This window comes from Bombina bombina, chromosome 1 (genome assembly GCF_027579735.1).
Source record: "Bombina bombina isolate aBomBom1 chromosome 1, aBomBom1.pri, whole genome shotgun sequence".
NCBI classification, from domain to species: Eukaryota; Metazoa; Chordata; class Amphibia; order Anura; family Bombinatoridae; genus Bombina; species Bombina bombina.
Window position 1 is genome coordinate 1,107,487,686 of NC_069499.1, and position 18,620 is coordinate 1,107,506,305.

Genomic DNA, 18,620 nt, shown 5'->3' on the forward strand with positions numbered 1-18,620 from the left:
GTGTCCTTTGCATTTAGCAACGGTTTGTCAACAAGTTTTTGGATATATATTAAACACCTCTTCCTTCCATTTCCAAGTGGCTCCAAGATGTGTTGTCACATTTTTACCATTTTACAAAAGATCATAATAGTGATTTGCGAACAGGTCTATAACATTAACAAAATACAATTAACATGACCCAAACTACTCTCTATTAAGTCACTTTAGACTCTCCATTAAACAGTTTAGGTTCAACAATAAAAAAGAGAAGGAGAAAAAGAGAAGAAAAAAAAAAAAAAAAAAAAAGGGAAGGGGTAAAAGTAAGATGAAATGCCAAGAGTCACCTCTTTTCCTCTCCCCCCAGGTCAGCTGCTTGGTCGCTCAACCTCTTCTCATCAAGATATTGTCTAAATTTCAAGTGGTTGATGGTCTATTTAGTGTCCAGTAGAACCACACCTTTTCAAATTGTTCCTGCGTGTCTAATATCTGCGAGGCAGATTCATACATTCGATACGTTAGGGAAATTCTGTTGTAAACTTCCTCCCAAGGAGGTGCTGAATTTTTCCAGTATTTTGCAATGCAGATTCTAGTAACCGTGCATATGATTCTGATGAATGTATTTACCTGCTTGTTAAACTGGGGTAATGGGACATGCAAGAGAGCTTGGATCGGGGTTAACTGAATATGTTCCTCCAGAACAGAGCTGAGTAAACTGGATGTTTTAGACCAGGTGTCTCGCACTACCCCACATTCCCACCACATATGACAGTATGAACCTATATTTCCACATATAGCAATGCCTATTGTTGCTGGATGTCCAGTTTTTACTGGAGTCAAGTACCATCTGAACATGGTCTTGAGTGTGTTCTCTCTCATATCTGCGCTTAATAATCCCTTACAAGCTGAATTGAATGTGTCATCCCACCACTTTTTATCCTTACTTATGTTCAGATCATTTTCCCACCTCAGGATCAAGTTATGTTTAGATGGATTATTGGTTGCTTGGATATATAGATACAATTTGGAGATGGCACCCTTAGGTCTGTGAGTGGATTTGAGTATGCTCTCCAGGGCTGTGGTTACACTAGGTTGGAGGTTTCTAATATATTCGTGAATTGTAGAGTTGACCTGAAGGTATTGGAACCATTGGAGTTTCACGGGTTCTATTTGGTTCTGAATCTGAGTAAATGTCTTAGGTTTTTTACCTTCTAACCAGTCTGCAACCCTATAGAGACCCTTGTTGGCCCATTTATCTACTGTGTGTTGTAAATCTTTAGGAAGTAGATATCTAATTGGACATATTTGTGTTTGATTAGATAAAAGATTTTGTCTTTTGGTCATAAAAGTCCACATTTGGATAGTGTGTTCCATGACCCAAAAGCCTGGTCTGTCTGTGAGTACCCCCGGTATGAGTTTATTCCATAAAATGTAGTCAGAGTAGTTTGAATCTCTTAAAGCTGCTTCCATGGTAGTCCAAATGACCTCACTAGAGTTACATCCTGCTAACGTCGTCTGTGCTAATCTCGCTGCTCTATAATATTCTATTATATTAGGAGCTCCCATTCCTCCCAACCCCCTGTGTTTTGTAATAAGTGCAGTTGCTATTCAAGCTGTTTTATTCCCTCTGATGAAGGTTATCAAATCTCCCTGTAGTCTCTTTAGGTCGTTTAGCGGGACTTTTATGGGGAGAGTCCTAAATAAATATAGTAACCGGGGTAGAATTGACATTTTGACTGTTGCTAGTCTACCCAACCATGAAAAAGTGTATGTCTTCCATTTGTGTATATTTTTCCTAATCTCTTTGTAAATATATTCATAATTATATTTATATAGTTGGTTAATTTGGGGTGTAAGGTGTATTCCTAAGTATTTAAGCGAGTGAGTGGCCCATCTTATTTCAAAGTTAATTTCTATATTCTTTTTAGTGTGTTGTGGAAGTCCTAGAGACAGTGCTTCACATTTATCTAAATTGATTTTATATCCTGAAATTCGGGAGAATTGGTCTAGTAGATTGTATAGGTTGGGTAAAGACGCTAGAGGTTTAGTTAGAGTTAGAAGAATATCGTCAGCAAAAAGTGTCAGCTTATACTCCTGATCTTTGATTTTCACCCCTGTAATGTCTGCTGCTAGTCTAATTTTGGCCGCAAGGGGCTCTATACATATTGCGAATAGAAGAGGGGATAGTGGACACCCCTGTCTTGTGCCATTTTATATGGGGAAAATCTTGGACTTATATCCCAAGACAGACACCTGGGCTGACGGGTTCGAATAAATTGCCTTTAGAGCTGTGATGAAGGCCCCCCCGAATCCCATCTGATGTAACACTGCAGACATGTATTGCCAATCTACTCTGTCAAATGCCTTCTCCGCATCCAACGAGAGGAGCAGAGAAGGCATCTGGGTTCCCCCCACATAATCTATAATGTTCAGTAAACAACGTACATTGTCCGGTGCTTCCCTATCTTTCACGAAACCTACTTGATCTGGGTAGATCAGTTTTGGGAGAATGTGTTTCAACCTATTGGCTAAGATCTTAGTCAAGATTTTCAGGTCCTGATTGATAAGCGAAATAGGGCGGTAATTTGCACAGATTTTATGATTCTTACCAGGCTTAGGGATCACTATTATTTTCGCTTGTAACATATCTTTCGGAATGGTGTGTCCCTCCAGGATAAAATTACAAAAATCCGTGAGGTGTGGGGCTAGTATGTCTTTAAATATTTTGTAGTATTCCCCCGCAAATCCGTCTGGCCCTGCAGCCTTCCCTGACTTGAGATCCTTAATGACCAGCAATACCTCTGTTTTAGTGATTGGAGCGTTAAGTGTATCATTATCTTCTGTTGTAAGTGTGTGTAGATCAGCTTCCCTCAAGAACTTTGCTGTTTGTGATTCTAAGATGTTTGAGTGTATAACTTTCTTACCATCATACAAACTTCCGTAGAAGTCTGCAAACGTGTCTGCTATGTGTTGTGGATGGGACACGGAGGTGCCATTAGCCAATAAAATGGAGGGAATAATGGATGCCTTACATCTATCTCTTAGCTTGTTTGCCAGGTATCTGTCAGGTTTGTTCGCATGGATGTAATATTGCGTATTTAATCTCTGGATTGCTCTAAATGACTGGTTGTTTAACATGGAAGCTAAATTATTTTTCTTGGTTGTGAGGAGAGAGAAAACTTCCTTTTTCTGAGTGAGTTTATGTTGTTTCTCTAGATCTGAAATTTCTTTGTGTAATTGTGTTAGTTGGGCTTTGTACTGTTTGGTTCTGTTAGACTTGTCTTGGATTAGTAATCCTCGTATGTACGTTTTGTGCGCCGCCCAAGGGGATATTGGGTTAGTAGTGGATCCCTTATTGAGTTCCCAGAATTCAATTAATGATTTGACATGTTTATCTTTATGTACAGGATCTTTTAAATGTGTTGGGTCAAAGGTCCAAGTTCTAGCTCTCTGAATATCTACAAACCCTTCTAAGTGTAAGGAGAGGATTGAGTGGTCCGACCACACACAAGGCTGAATTGACGAGGTCTGGAGGATTGGTTGTAAGATCTGGCTAATATAGATATAGTCTAGTCTAGTGTACTGCCCATGGGCCGCCGAATAGAAGGTGGTGTCTGAAGTATTTCCATAGAGTGTGCACCATGAGTCAAATAACGCATGTGGAGCTAAATGTTCTTGAATAGAGTTCACTATCCTATTATGTCTAATATGTTTTGCTGTAAGTTTAATTTTAGTCTCTACATGTTTGGTCATGGTAATATTGAAGTCTCCCGCCAATATAATCCTATGCTGAGACCAGTTAGTAAGTAGGTTAGAAACATGGTTAAAGAAAGAGTGTTGGTTGTCATTGGGTGCATATATGTTGCATAGAATGACACTAGACTCGCTAAACTGGCCCTTGACTATGAGGTAACGACCATCTCTATCCGCAATAGTGGATTCATGTTTGAAAGCTAAATTAGTGTGGATTAGAATCGACACCCCTCGTTTCTTAGATTCCGTAGTTGCATGATAATGTTGTGTGTAGTTTTTGGCCCAATATTTTGGGATTATATCTTTAGTAAAATGTGTTTCCTGGAGAAACAAAATATTGGCCCCTAGATGGTGATATTGGGACATGGCTGTGCGTCTCTTAATGTTAGTGTTCAAACCTCTCACATTGTGAGATATGAGGTGTATTTTTGGAATCATGTTTTTGATGTTGTGTGGTGCACAATCATTGTCAGTATATGAGCATACATTTTTAATACATACGATCTTGGGTATGTAAGTAGTTCCACCAAGAGGACACTAAGGTGTAGTTCTGACCTGAGAGGAGGGATCACTCCGGCATCCTTAAGAAAAATAAAAAATTTTAATAAAAGAAAGGTATTCAAGGAAAACAAACAAGTAAAACAGTTGATATAAAAACTAAGTGTACACCTAACTAATAGGTAAGTATTCATTATTCCCTATCTCAACTTAGGTTTAGAGGTTGGAGCTGAGTTATAACACAACTTATACATTTAGCTAAATTGTCAGCAACTTATAATCTGTTCTAATTTAACTAAACTTAAATTCTAAACAGGAATTAACTTTTTTTTCATTTCTCTCCCCCATATAAAAGGAGACAAACTACCAGTTCTGTCTCTTCTCAAAGGTTGTGAAGTCAGGTCCTCTCACTGGGAGTTCTAACTAGATAGGACTCTATGTTGTAGATATTTAAATATTAAGTCCGGTAGGGGGCTTCACTCCCCGTATATCCTCTCTGGAGTAAAAAAGATTGACTACTCAAGTGTCAGGGTCGTATCATTTCTTGATTCTTTTCCGGTTCACTTTTGTCCATCTTGACTGTCCTGAGGAACCTGGCAATGATTGTGGCTGGTCTTCTGTTGGGATGGTCAGGGGATCTAACCCCATCATCTTGCACGTGGGAGAGATATCTTCAACATCATGAACTGTGAAGGTTTTGTTATCTTTAAGAATATGTAGGGCGAAGGGAAAGCCCCATTTGTATTTGATTTGGTCTTTGCGCAGCAGAGAGGTCAGAGGGCGCAGGGAGCTCCGTCTTTGAAGGGTCCTAAGGCTGAGGTCTTGGTAGAATTGTACAATACTTCCTTGGAATTTATGGGTTGGTTTGTTTCTGGAGGCCTGAAGGATTTGTTCCTTCTCCTGGAAAAATGATAGTTTTACAATGACGTCTCTGGGGGGTGCTTCTCCCCTAGGTCTTGCTCTTAATGCTCTGTGAGCTCTTTCAATAGCAAACTCTGTTTCCTCTGTTATACTTCTGAACAAACGTTGCAAATATGTGTTGAGGTCGGAATTGGCAATTGACTCTGGGACCCCCTTTAACCTGATATTATTTCTGCGTGACCTATTTTCTAAGTCATCAACCTTTTCCTGCAGGTCATTGATGGTTAGTTGTTGTGAACGCAGAGCCTGAGAGGAAGCTTCAATTTCATCTGTGCTCCTCCAGAGCTTCTAGTCTGCCACCCAAATCTGCTATGTCGGCCCGAATGTCGGTGAGGCTAGATGTAACAGCAGTGTGCATAGAGTCTATTTTCCCCCATAATTTTTCGAAATTTGCCGTAATGTCTTGTTTTGAAACAAGATCTTTGAGGTCAGCTTTTGTCACTGGGGTTGTCTCGTTATGTGGGGAGGGAACAGTTTCTGTGTCTGAATCTCTTTCTGAATCCATTGTTGCCAACTCTGCCGGTTTGGTATGGCGTGAAGGCTTGAAAAAGGTGCTCACGTTTGTAGATTTATTTGTTTTATCTCCCTTAATCAGCTTTTTATTTGACATATTAACTACTTATAGTCCCAGAAAGAAGTTAGATATTGTAGAGGGTTTACAAGTGGCTAAAAGGAACTTACAGATTGGGATTGGTGTCTCACTATTGAGACCTGTTGCGCATATAAAAAAAAAAAAAGGTTTGTCCCAGGTTAGTTAAAGGAAGTAGAACTATTTAGTTGCGTCCCTTTAATGGAGTGCTGTTATCTAACCATACACATTTTAAAGGGACAGTCTAGTCCAAAATAAACTTAACATAAATGTTTAAAGGGAGATAATAGGGTTGAAAAGAATAGTGCAAAAATAAAACATTGTACTGATGTGTCCATATACCGTACCTATGTCCCACACAGCAAAGTCCAGCAGCACCAAATGTTTCAATCATAAAAGACCTTTATTGTTCACCTTAGAGTTATACAATATTGTATAAGACATGACCATGAGATGAACAATAAAGGTCTTTTATGATTGAAACATTTGGTTCTGCTGGACTTTGCTGTGTGTAAGATAATAGTGTGTGTGTGTGTGTGTGGGGGGGGTGGTTGGCAGTACCCTCTGTCAGTCTGCACAGGAGAGTGGTGCTGCACTTCACTTCTATGTAGCCTCCAATCACCAGCTAGCTCTCAGTATATAATTTATAATAATAATATAATAATAATAATTTGTGATTTATATAGCGCTTTTCTCCCTGTGAGACTCAAAGCACTTTACAAATATACCAACATAAGACATAAAAGTTAGGAGTTTCTGAAGGTCAGATAGGCGGACTGAATGCCTGATGGAAGAGGTGGGTCTTTAGCTTTTTTATAAAAGTCTGTAAGGACGGTGTCTCTCTGATTGCACACGTTAAAGAGTTCCAGAAAGTAGGGGCAGCGTGGCCGAATGCTCTGGAGCCTGAGTTTGTCCTTATTCTTGGCACTGAGAGGAGGGATGTGTTGGCTGACCTAAGTGAACGTGATGGGATGTAGGGTGTCAGGAGCTCTTTCAGGTACTGTGGGCCTTGGTTGTTTAAGGCTTTGAAGGTCAGCAGGCCAATTTTAAAATATGTTCGCCATTTAATTGGAAGCCAATGCAGGGAGTGGAGAACAGGTGTTATGTGGCAGGAGCGAGTTTGATTGGTCAATAGTCTGCTGCGTTTTGTACTGTCTGAAGGCGATGGAGTCCTTTTTTTGGGAGGCCCAAGTAAAGTGCATTGCAGTAATCTAGCCTAGAGGATACAAATGCATGGATTAATGTTGGCATATCATCCGGTGGAATTAAGTGTTGTATCCTGGCTATGTTTTTCAGATGAAAGTAGGCAGATTTTATTACGGAGGAAATCTGCTGTTTAAAAGATAGTCCAGCATCAATCAGCACTCCGAGGTTTCGTACCTTTGCTGAACTAACGAGTTTAGAGCCTCCAAGCTCCAGGCCAGTTGGGTGACTGATCATGGGATATTTTTGATGCCCAAGGTCCCCTCACCAAGAGTAACTCTGTTTTGTCCGGGTTCACTTTGTCCAGTACTGTATTATATGTATGTAGCCACCAATTACCAACTAGCGCTCAGTACTGTATTATATGTATGTAGCCACCAATCACCAGCTAGCTCTCAGTACTGTATTATATGCATGTAGCCACCAATCACCAGCTAGCTCTCAGTACTGTATTATATGTATGTAGCCAGCAATCACCAGCTAGCTCTCAGTACTGTATTATATGTATGTAGCCACCAATAACCAGCTAGCTCTCAGTACTATATTGTTGCTCCTGAGCCTACTTAGAGTAAATTTAAATTAAGTAAATTTTATAAAAGTAGTAAAAGTTCCTTAAAGTGAATGTCAATTTTGATGCTAAAGTGCCCGGTTTTAAAAAATTTGATTAAAAACAGGGGCACTTTAATTAATCAAAATTTACATTTCACTCCTGTAGTGAAAAAAAAAAAAATACCTTTTAATCTTGACAGCTTCCTCCGGTCGTTGCAAACCATTTCTGATGTCAGAAATGATGAATAGCTCATCCTCCAATCACGGCTCCCCCCCCCCCCCCCCCCGGGGGAATCATCGTCTGATTCAACTCCGTGATTGGAGGAAGCCGGATTTATCATTTCAGACCCAGGAAGAGGCTTTGCGACGGGTGGAGGAAGCTGGAGCTGCTGTCAAGTTTAAAAGGTACGTTTTTTTTCACAAGAGGAGTGAAATGTAAATTTTCATGAATTAAAGTGCCCCTGTTTTTAATTAAATTTTAAAAAAAACGGGCACTTTAGCATCAAAATTGGCATTCACTTTAATATGCAAATGCCCTGTCTGAACCATGAAAGTTTAATTTTTTTTTACATTCTTTCCCCTTAGATCTTCGTGTTTAGGGAGAGTATAGAGCTTCTACTAGCAACATTATGTTTGTTAGTTAAAAATATAGCAATCATATCCCACAAATCATCCCAAATGTGGTATTGATTCTGAATAAATTAATTAACATTCCCTCTCTTCTGTGACTAGCACAACCAAATAGTGGATAGTATTTTAATACTATGTTAAAGGGATAGGAAAGTCAAAATGAAACTGACATGATTCAGATAGAGCATGTCATTTTAAGACACTTTTAAATTCACTTCTATTTTCAAATGTGATTTGTTCTCTTGGTATCCCTTGTTGAAAAAGAATACACATATCCTACACTAGTGGGAGCATCTGCTAATTGGTGCCTGCACACCTTTTTCTTTTGTGATTGGCTGACTACATGTGTTCATCTTGCTGCCATTAGTACAATGCTGTTTCTTCAGCAAAGAATAACAAGAGAACAAAGCAAATTTGATAATGGAAGTAAATTGGAAAGTTGTTTAAAATTGTATGTTCTATCCAAATCATGAAATAAAATGTTGGGGTTTCCTGTCCCTTTAAGTGTGAGAATTTTCTTTTAGGATTTAGATTAGAATATACCCTTTATTTAGTTTTTTCAAGTAGAGAAGTTATCCTCATAGTTTACATTTATATGCTAAACCTCTAAGCCCCTACAAGATAGCTTTCCATGCAGCTCCATTAATTTCCAGCACAAGCATCTCACATCTTGCAGTGACTTCAGAATATTTTAACCCAGAGACATTTAATTAATCTTGTTCATAGGCGCGTAGTAGTATCTATACCCGAGTAGCAGTAAAAGATTTGCTTCAATATAACTGAGCATGAATAAATGTGCCACAGTGGTTGCAATAATACTGACTCCTAAAATATCAGCTACATAAAAACACACTACAATAACAATCCCCCTTTATTGCCAATAAAACACTAGTATGCTGAATTTTGTAATACTGACCCATGAGTAAGAATAATACACAGAATGCATCAGTATTTACAAATAACGCAGGTGATACGGGTTTCTGTGGAACAGCAATGTTAACTATTGTTTTCCTGACTTGCTGTGTTATTATAATTCAAATAGTTTGGAAAACAACACACATCCAATATCTTTCAGGAAGGCACGGAATACAGGATTACAACGTACCACTGAATCACAAATAAAGAAGTTTAATTCCAGCCTTGCTTTAAAAAGAACCTTTATTAAATTCATGTAGGGTCCATAAGTACAAACAATGTTTCAGGCCTACTATAGGCCCTTAGTCATAACATGAAACATACTCCCCAACTGTCCCGATTTTCGCGGGACAGTCCTGATTTTAGGGGTCTGTCCCCCTGTCCCGGGTTGCTAGCCATCTGTCCCGATTTGCCCCAGACATTACAAAAAAAAAAAATTATTTTTTTTTAAATTCTGTTGGGCCCATACTCAGAAGCAGCTGGCTTTGTTCTCACAGTTAGATACCTGTTAGATTCCCTGTGGAAAAGGAATGGTGTGTGGGTTAAACAGGATCAAGAAGGCTGTATACACTCTGACCACGGGTAATGGTGACCTCTCTAACCTACCTCTGGTAGTGATGATATCTAACCCCTGGTGATAATACTAGCATGCCTTCAGTTTTATACAATGAGCAGTGCTAATACCAGGGTAACGAACAGTGGCAGCCGCAGACTGCCAGCTAATGTGCTTGCCAACCCCAGTACCCCATACAATGAATTACAGATACCCATATATGATGTAGTGTGTGTGTCTATCTGTATCCATAACTGTGTGTGTGTGTGTATCTGTATGTATAAGTTTATGCTGTGTAGTGTGTGTGTGTGTCTGCATGTATAAATGTAAGCTATGCAGTGTGTGTATGTGTATCTGCATGTATAAGTGTATGCTATGTAGTGTGTGTGTGTCTGCATGTATAAGTGTATGCTATGTAGTGTGTGTATCTGCATGTGTAAGTGTATGCTATGTAGTGTGTGTGTATCTGCATGTATGTGTATGCTATGTAGTGTGTGTGTATCTGCATGTGTAAGTGTATGCTATGTAGTGTGTGTGTATCTGCATGTGTAAGTGTATGCTATGTAGTGTGTGTGTATCTGCATGTGTAAGTGTATGCTATGTAGTGTGTGTGTGTGTGTGTGTAACTGCCTGTATAAGTTTATGCTATGTAGTGTGTGTGTATCTGCATGTATAAGTGTATAATAAGTAGTGTGTGTGTGTATCTGCATGTATAAGTGTATGCTATGTAGTGTGTGTGTATCTGCATGTGTAAGTGTATGCTATGTAGTGTGTGTGTATCTGCATGTGTAAGTGTATGCTATGTAGTGTGTGTGTATCTGCATGTGTAAGTGTATGCTATGTAGTGTGTATGTATCTGCATGTATAAGTGTATTCTATGTAGTGTGTGTGTGTATCTGCATGTATAAGTGTATGCTATGTAGTGTGTGTGTATCTGCATGTGTAAGTGTATGCTATGTAGTGTGTGTGTATCTGCATCTGTAAGTGTATGCTATGTAGTGTGTGTGTATCTGCATGTGTAAGTGTATGCTATGTAGTGTTCTACTGTGCATTTTTGCTGACTTTAAAGGCCAGAATTTAGAATATTAATGGGGAATGCAGAGAGCAGTTTTAAAGAATTTATTATTAAATGTCCAATTAAGATAAAAATATTTAGCAATGTCTTTGCAAAGGATAATTAAATACATAGCTCACCTAGCCATACCAGTGGTTTGAGCTTGTGTTTGATTTGCAGCCTAAGTGTATTAAAATCTATGACTTTATTAATAATTTTATTTATATTACTTTGGTCTTATGATTTTTTAAGCCTCGCCCACCACATTTCAAATGTTTTCCGGGGGGGGGGGGGGGATTGGGGTGTCCCTATTTTGAATTTTGAAATGTTGGGAGGTATGCATGAAATAACTAAGGGCCTTTAGTAATCCCGGAACGTTGTTTGTACTTTATGGACCCTGTGTGAATTCAGTAAAGGTCCTTTGTTAAGCAAGGCTGGAATTAAACTTCATTATCTGCTGTATTATTGGCCATCTTTTTACTACTAATGCTAGAATACTAATAGTGTTTTTTCTTAAAGGAATATAAAAGTATAAAAAATGCTCTAATGTATAAGACTATTTTATGATTGCACTATTGCTTGCACATAATTATGTGTTTAACCCCTGCAAAGGTCTGTTAAATTTGCATGCTCTATCCGAATCATAAAACACAAATACAACAGTGTTAGTACATCCAGTAATAATCCTTTTTTTTTTTTCTCTTTTCTTCCCTTTTCTGCATATTTCTCTTCTGATCTTTCACTCATTCTCCACTTCTATTTTTTTATTTCTTCTCAATACTTCTGTCGTTATCACCCCATGCGCTTAGTACTATGATCACACTTTCTCGACTCTGAAGGAGCAGCAAGCTTTTGAGAAAGAGATTTTTCGTCAATCTCAGAGATCTGAAAGTAAGAAATAACGTTTTTCTTGTTCCCTAGTTACGTGATTTTGCTCCCTTCGTGCATTCAGTTCAGTCAGTTACCCTTCTCTTTGTAACATAAAAAAAAATTGAGTTTAGACGATCATAGGAGATTAACTTGACGTTGAGACCAAAATTGAAAGCTTGTTGTATGATGGAAACCTTCAATTGTGAAACAATCAGTCAAGGAAATTAAAAAGTTGAGGGATCATGAATTGAAGCTAGTGATATCATACAGAAGTGTTCCCTCTTTGCAATAATATCAATCTAGACAAATAAAAAAAAATAATAATGTTTTTACTATTTTTACTACATTTTGTAAACTCTAAAGCAAGAGCCATTTGACATCAACCACATGATATCTAGTGTGTCTCATTTGAAAGAAGAAATTTATTTCCTTTTTTCATAAAGGGAGTGGTACAGTTTCTATGCCTATTCCATTTTAATTATCAAAGCTGGTGCCTGTTGGATAAATGATTTCCCATTCTTTACACTGATCACATGATATCTAGAGGGTCATGCTACCTTTCATTTTAATGACAAGCCTCTCCTCTTAAAATGAAAGGTCTTATGGGAGTATGCACACGAACAAGAGTCACTCATGTCCAGGAAATGACAGTTTCACATTAACAGCAAGATATCTAGAGTTTACTGGGTGTATGTATTCATTTTTGTCTTCCCTGGAAGCCCAGTTTTAAAGTCCACCTACCCATATTGGATTATATCTTGTGTTCAGTGGATTTACTGATGTTTTTATACAGACCAAATTTTAACTGGCAAGGCTAACCAGGAACTGCCTGCTCTTTCAGGGTTAGGGTCTCAGATACAGGGTAGCAGTGCAGTAAACATTTTTGTAAGCACCCATATACAGAAAGCGTAGTTGATTCTTGGAATAGACTTCCAATAGAGGTAAAAGGACAGATGCGTCAAGGGGGTTGAATAATGCCTGGATTATGTTTGAGGCTGTTCTGAGAAGTATATGACATGTTTGAAGGGTGCAGAAGTTGAGATGCAAACGTGATGCCAAATAGGCCTGTGGCCTTAGACAAGAATGAAAAAGAGAGAGAGCAGATATAAACAATAGTTTATTAATTAGCAGTAGGAGACTGATGTGAGTGCAGAGGCTGTCAAGCAATTGAAGAAGATTACCGTGACAATGTCAGCAGCTGAGTGAAGTGTTAAACACAGGAGAGTAGCTGAGACTTGTTTTGGAGATTAGCAAAGTAGGGAACGTGGGTGACTGGGTACAAAGCAGGAAGCAAGCAGCTAACATGAACTGCATTCAAGCAATGCAGGGAACACAGGTAAGTACTGGTGAATAAAACTGCAATTTAGCGAGAAGACTTCCGGTAGGAGGGGCTAAGCAAGCAGACGCGTGTGTAGTACGCTGCCTGCTTCCAGAGGCCTAAGAAAGAAGCCGCGGCATCGAGTGCCTATAGGCGGGCCGCAATCACCCAGCCCAGGACCCGTAGCTGCCATTAAGGAGGCCGACAGCCCTGCAGAGCCTACTATCACCGGCCTACTAGGCCCATCTACAGTGGCTGCCTAAAGAGCCCCTAGTGACACACGCTGCCCGCCAGGACCCAAGGAGCAGTTGGTGAGCGGATATAGCAGTGGGAAAGGTGTCACATATATCAACTTCTTGCCCCAGGAGGAAAGGAGACAAGTGTTCCTTGTCGGCCAGCTCAGGACACAGGCTAAAGGGATCCTGAGCACAACACCACCTCGACCTGCCAGTAAGTCCATATACTTGGAAGATCAGCAGGAGAGAAAGTCCTGCTGAGCGGCGAAACCACAGATACCAGAATCATCGCTACAGAATGAGATAAGTTTGGATTTGTCTTTTTCTTTAATAACTTTGCTGAAATAATATCTGCATACAATTGGTAGAGGGGGGGGGGTGTCAGGTGTAGAGCCAGATTGTGAACATATTGGAGCTCCTGCGAGAGTAGGGCCTGACATAGGTTATTCATCCCCCCCCCTCAACCCTCCTAGTGCAGTGTAACCCCCTGAAGAGCAAAAGTCTTGAATGAAGAGTACCAGATTATGAACATTTAATGTCTCCCCTGTAGGAAAACAGGGTAAAGAGAGCACTTACAAAGGAAAGTAAAGCAAGCAATTTGTCTAAAAGGGGAAAGAGAGAGGAAAGAGAAAAGGAGACTTTTTTCAAAGAAAGAAAAGAAAAAAGAAAAAAAAAGCATAGTCTACTAACTGGGCCTGCTGTTGGAAAGAAAGAGAGCAGAAGTGAGAGAAGGGGAGGAGAGAGAAGGAAGGGGAAAAGGAAGTGAAGAAGGAAAAAGAAAGCCCAGAGAACTGCTTTCTTTCTCTTCCCACTGTTTACTCACTACAAAAAGATGTGGGACTTATAAAAACTCTCAAGCAGCATCTGCTATAATAATATCAGCAGTGGAACAATTAGCCTCCTTGCATAAGGATACCGGCTATAGAAACTTTTACTGAATATGCCCCGGGGGTAACCCAGGGTTAAAAGAGTTGTATCATTCATGTTATCTGGTGCTCTCTCTTTCTGATTGATAATGTCGGTACAGGGCTAAAAATTATGATAGAAATGTATATGTTTGCAATATTAAGTGATACCACATGTTTGTTAGACATCTAGGATATCTTGGTATGTTGTACTTTGCAAAATATTATAAGATTTAAGGCAAAGGTGATAATTGATAAGTGAGCTAGCTTTATTCCCTAAGAAGGAAAAAAAAAGAGAAAAAAAAAAGGGAAAAGAGAAGAGGGAAGGGAAGGAGAAGGGAGAAAAAGAAAAAAAAAATCATCTCAGGTCTCAAACTAGCCGGTGCTAGCCTTGCTTAACACTTTATAAGGATTAGAAATTCACAAATGTCTCCTTTTTAAGTGATACCATACATGTCTCATATTTAGATATTTAGGCTATTCTGGTGTGTTGTAATTTTATAAAACAATATAAGGTACAAAGCAGCCCAGAGAAGATCAATATACTTGTTAGCTACAAATAAAATCTGAATATCATATACCTAGCTCAGATAGCTCAAGTTAGAAAAGAAAATAGCAAACACGAATAAGCACGTATATATCTACTTAAAGGGGCAGTCTACAATTTAATTTAACTTGGAAAAAAATTCTGCACCCTCTAACTAACAGAGGTAGGCCTAAAAACTCCTCAATATCACTTACACAGTCAGGCACTATTTATCAATATATAGTCCCACTTTTTAAACACAAGGGGTTATCACCTAATTGAGGGGCAAAGGGGGAGGTCACATATATTTATGGAAAAATACTTAAACAAAAGCAAAATCACTTCACCAGGCATGACTTCCCGAAGTAAAAATCAAGAAAAAAAAGGGAATAGAATTTCACAAGAATCACAGGGGGGAATGGGGGAAATAAATTTACCACAAAGTTCTAACAATGAAGAATTAATTAAGCAGCTTGACGCATTATTTACACCCAAGTTTGACTTAATTCAAAATAATATCACCTCACTAACACTTGAAGTAAAACAATTTGCAACCAGACTCACGTATGCAGAACAGAGAATATCTGATATTGAGGATGGGGCCCTACAGAGGGACCAAACACTACGCACTATGTCCACCCAGATTGAAAATATGAAAAATAAACTTGAGGACTTAGAAAATAGGGCCAGAAGAAATAATTTACGTCTTATTGGCCTAACAGAGGACATACAGGAGAAAGATCTTAAGAGATTCGTGGAGGTAGAACTAATGGCTCTATTAAATATTGGAGACGAAACTCAAAATATAATAATTGAGAGAATACATAGAATAGGCTCAGAGAGACAAGAGGAGGGAAGAAACAAAGCAGGCAGACCGGTTATCATGAAATTGCTGAATTTTCAGGGAAAAATTAAAATTATGAATGCTTATAGGAAAGTAAATGGAGAAATTATCTATAGAGGCAGAAAACTTTTGTTATTTAATGACTTCTCTTACGAGACATCTAGCAAACGACGCTCTCTTGCGCCAATATGTACCAAACTAATACAAGACGGGTGGAGAGTTAGGCTTTTGTACCCTGCCAGACTTAGCATTAGTACCACCGCAGGGAACAGGATATTCACAGATGCAGAGGAAGTAAGCGAGTTTCTTAAAGAGCATAAAGATAGCTTAGAAAGACAACAAGGCCCTGTAACATGAACAGTGCCCCTGTTCTCTCTGAATCTCTTGATATTGGTTTTAGCTTTTAAGGTTAACACATAAAGGAATATAATGTATACTAACTTTGATTTTAGAAAAATGTATAGAATAAAATTTAGTTATGGGGGAAAATCCCCCTTCAAGGGAAAACTGGAAGGGAAAAGGAAGACCCCCAGCGAAGTAAGGGGAACTAATAAAGTCTTGGTAATTTATAAATGTTTTTTTTTTTTTTTTTTTTTTTTTTTCTTTCTCTCCCTCTCTTCTCTCTCCCTCACTCCACTCTTCAACTCTTCCCTATGTGCTACTATGACCACCCTATCCTGTTAATACTTTACAGTCAGAAACGACTTCTCAATAATAGTTAAATCCATAGATTAGTGAAAATGAGTCTTAAAGTAGTTTCGTGGAATATAGGGGGAATAACATCACCCATGAAACGCAAAGCTATTTTGAGATACGCGAAAAAGCTGGGTGCTCAGATATTGCTTTTGCAGGAAACACACCTAAAAGGGGAAGAGGCTATTAAATTAAAAGGGGGCTGGGTGAAAGAGGTGATATATACTACAGGGCATCAAAGGAAAAAAGGAGTGGCCATCTTGTTTAGTAAAACAATAGAATATAAAATTGACAAACTAGTGAGAGACGTGGAAGGAAGGTACATTATACTAGAAGCTGAAATTTCACATAGGAAGATTGTAATTTGCAACGTATATGGTCCAAATGAGGAGGATATTGACTTCTGGCAAAGCTTGCGAGATAAGTTGTTAATGTACTCCACGCATACCATAATTATTGGTGGAGACTTCAATATTGCTCCCAATAATGCAGTTGATAGAAGTAGAGATAACGGCGAGCAAGCAATAAGACAAAAAACGCTAGATAAATCCACAATAGCCAGAAGAAAAAGAGAGTCTCTTCTTATAAAAAGGTTTCAGCAAGATCTAAAACTAATTGATATATACAGATCTAGACACCCTGATGAGAGAGAATATACATGCCTCTCGAAATCAAAAAAAACTTTATCCAGAATAGACTATTTTCTCATCTCAGAAAAGCTAACAGATTGTATTCAGGAGACACTTATTGATATAATAACTATATCAGACCACGCCCCCATTTCAATTGTATTAGACCCCAAACAAAAGATGCCGAAATCTAATCAGTTCTTCTTTCCCAAATATCTAGCAAAAAATAGTAAGTTTATAAACTTCTTAAGATCTAAATGGGCTGAATATAAACAGTTCAATAGCAGCTCTTTTGACAAAACTCATATATACTGGAACGCTGCAAAAGCCGTATTAAGAGGCGAAATTTTGGCATACCAAATAAAGCAAAATAAAAAAACACACGCATATAAAAAGCAGATAACCAACTGCGTGATCAATAAATATTCCAGATATATCCAGACAAAAACTCCAAATAGCTGGCAACAATATATTCAGGCTAAAAAAGACAGAGACACCTACCTCATGCAAAACGAGATTAGAGAAAATATAAAATCTTGCGCACAGTTTTATAGGTATGGCAACAAGGTGGGTAGCTTTCTAGCAAGAATTGACAAAAATCACAAACCCAAAAGCTTTATAAAAAAAATTAAAAATAAAGATCAGATCTGGACTCAAACAGAAGATATACAAAAGGCCTTTCTTGACTATTTCATGGAGCTTTATTCAGCACAGCACATTGATTATAATATCAAGGACTCATTTTGGGAATCCTTGACAGTCCCAAAACTAGAAAACAATTGTTTAACTAAAATTAATGAACCCATTACAGAAAATGAAATAAGACAAACAATTAAAATGATGGCAAATAATAAAGCGGCAGGGCCGGATGGCCTTCCATCCGAATTTTATAAGATCCTCATAGAGGAAATAACCCCCACATTAAATGCTCTGTTGAATGGGCTCTGGAATGGACAGTTGGAGCCATCAGCTGATTTTAATGAATCCATAATAATAGTTATACCTAAGCCTGGAAAAGATCCACAACTAATTGATTCTTACAGGCCCATCTCATTACTCAACATTGATTATAAAATTCTGACCAGCATTCTAGCTAAAAGGATTCAGGTTTCACTAGATACAATAATTCATCCGGATCAAACAGGCTTTATGAAAGGAAGGTCCTCAAATGTTAATCTAAGGAAAGTTTTCTTAACAATCTCAGACCAGTGGTATAATGATAAATATAACAAAAAAGTTAACAAAGATGATAGTTCAATAGTATCACTGGATGCAAGTAAAGCTTTTGATTCTGTTACATGGGACCACCTTGTTGCCTCTCTTATAAACTTTGGATATTCAGGTAATAGTCTTAATCTAATTAAGAAACTTTATACTGAGTCTAGGGCAGCGATAATTATCAATGGTAACAAAACACCCTACTTCCCCCTCCTAAGAGGGACAAGACAGGGATGCCCTTTGTCGCCCCTAATTTTTAATATTGCATTGGAACCTTTACTGATGGCTTTGAGAAATAATATACAGGGGATTGAGGTAGGAGGCAAGAGAATACAGTTAGCGGTCTATGCAGATGACCTACTGGTATTTTCCAGAAATTCAAAGATAAATTTTAATAAAATGTGCCAGATTATAAAAAACTACGGCTCTTTTTCAGGATATCATATTAACCAGTCTAAATCTGAAGTATTATGGCTTCAAAAAAAACAAGATTCAGAAACTAAAATATTCAAAGAGGTAACTAAATATATGACATACCTGGGGGTCAAAATATCCAGAGACCCTTCAGAATGGTACGCTTTAAACATTGGTAATGGCATTAGACAATTCTGCGAAACTCTCAAAAGGTGGACTTCATTGCCACTTTCTCTCTCTGGTAAGATAAATTTACTTAAGATGATTGCACTCCCTAGGTTATTGTATCTTTTCCAGAATATTCCTTTCTTAATTAAGAAACAGGA

General features: G+C 38.3%; 1 protein-coding gene across 2 annotated transcripts in view; it reads left to right on the forward strand.

Annotated features, from left to right (window-relative positions):
- The window catches only part of COPZ2 (COPI coat complex subunit zeta 2), a 57,981-nt gene that overhangs the window by 28,464 nt on the left and 10,897 nt on the right, over positions 1-18,620 (forward strand). For both annotated transcript variants that reach the window (XM_053697452.1, XM_053697443.1), the window contains exon 3: positions 11,451-11,532. In XM_053697452.1, the coding sequence (XP_053553427.1) occupies positions 11,451-11,532 (82 nt within the window). The remainder of the gene's footprint in view (positions 1-11,450; positions 11,533-18,620) is intronic.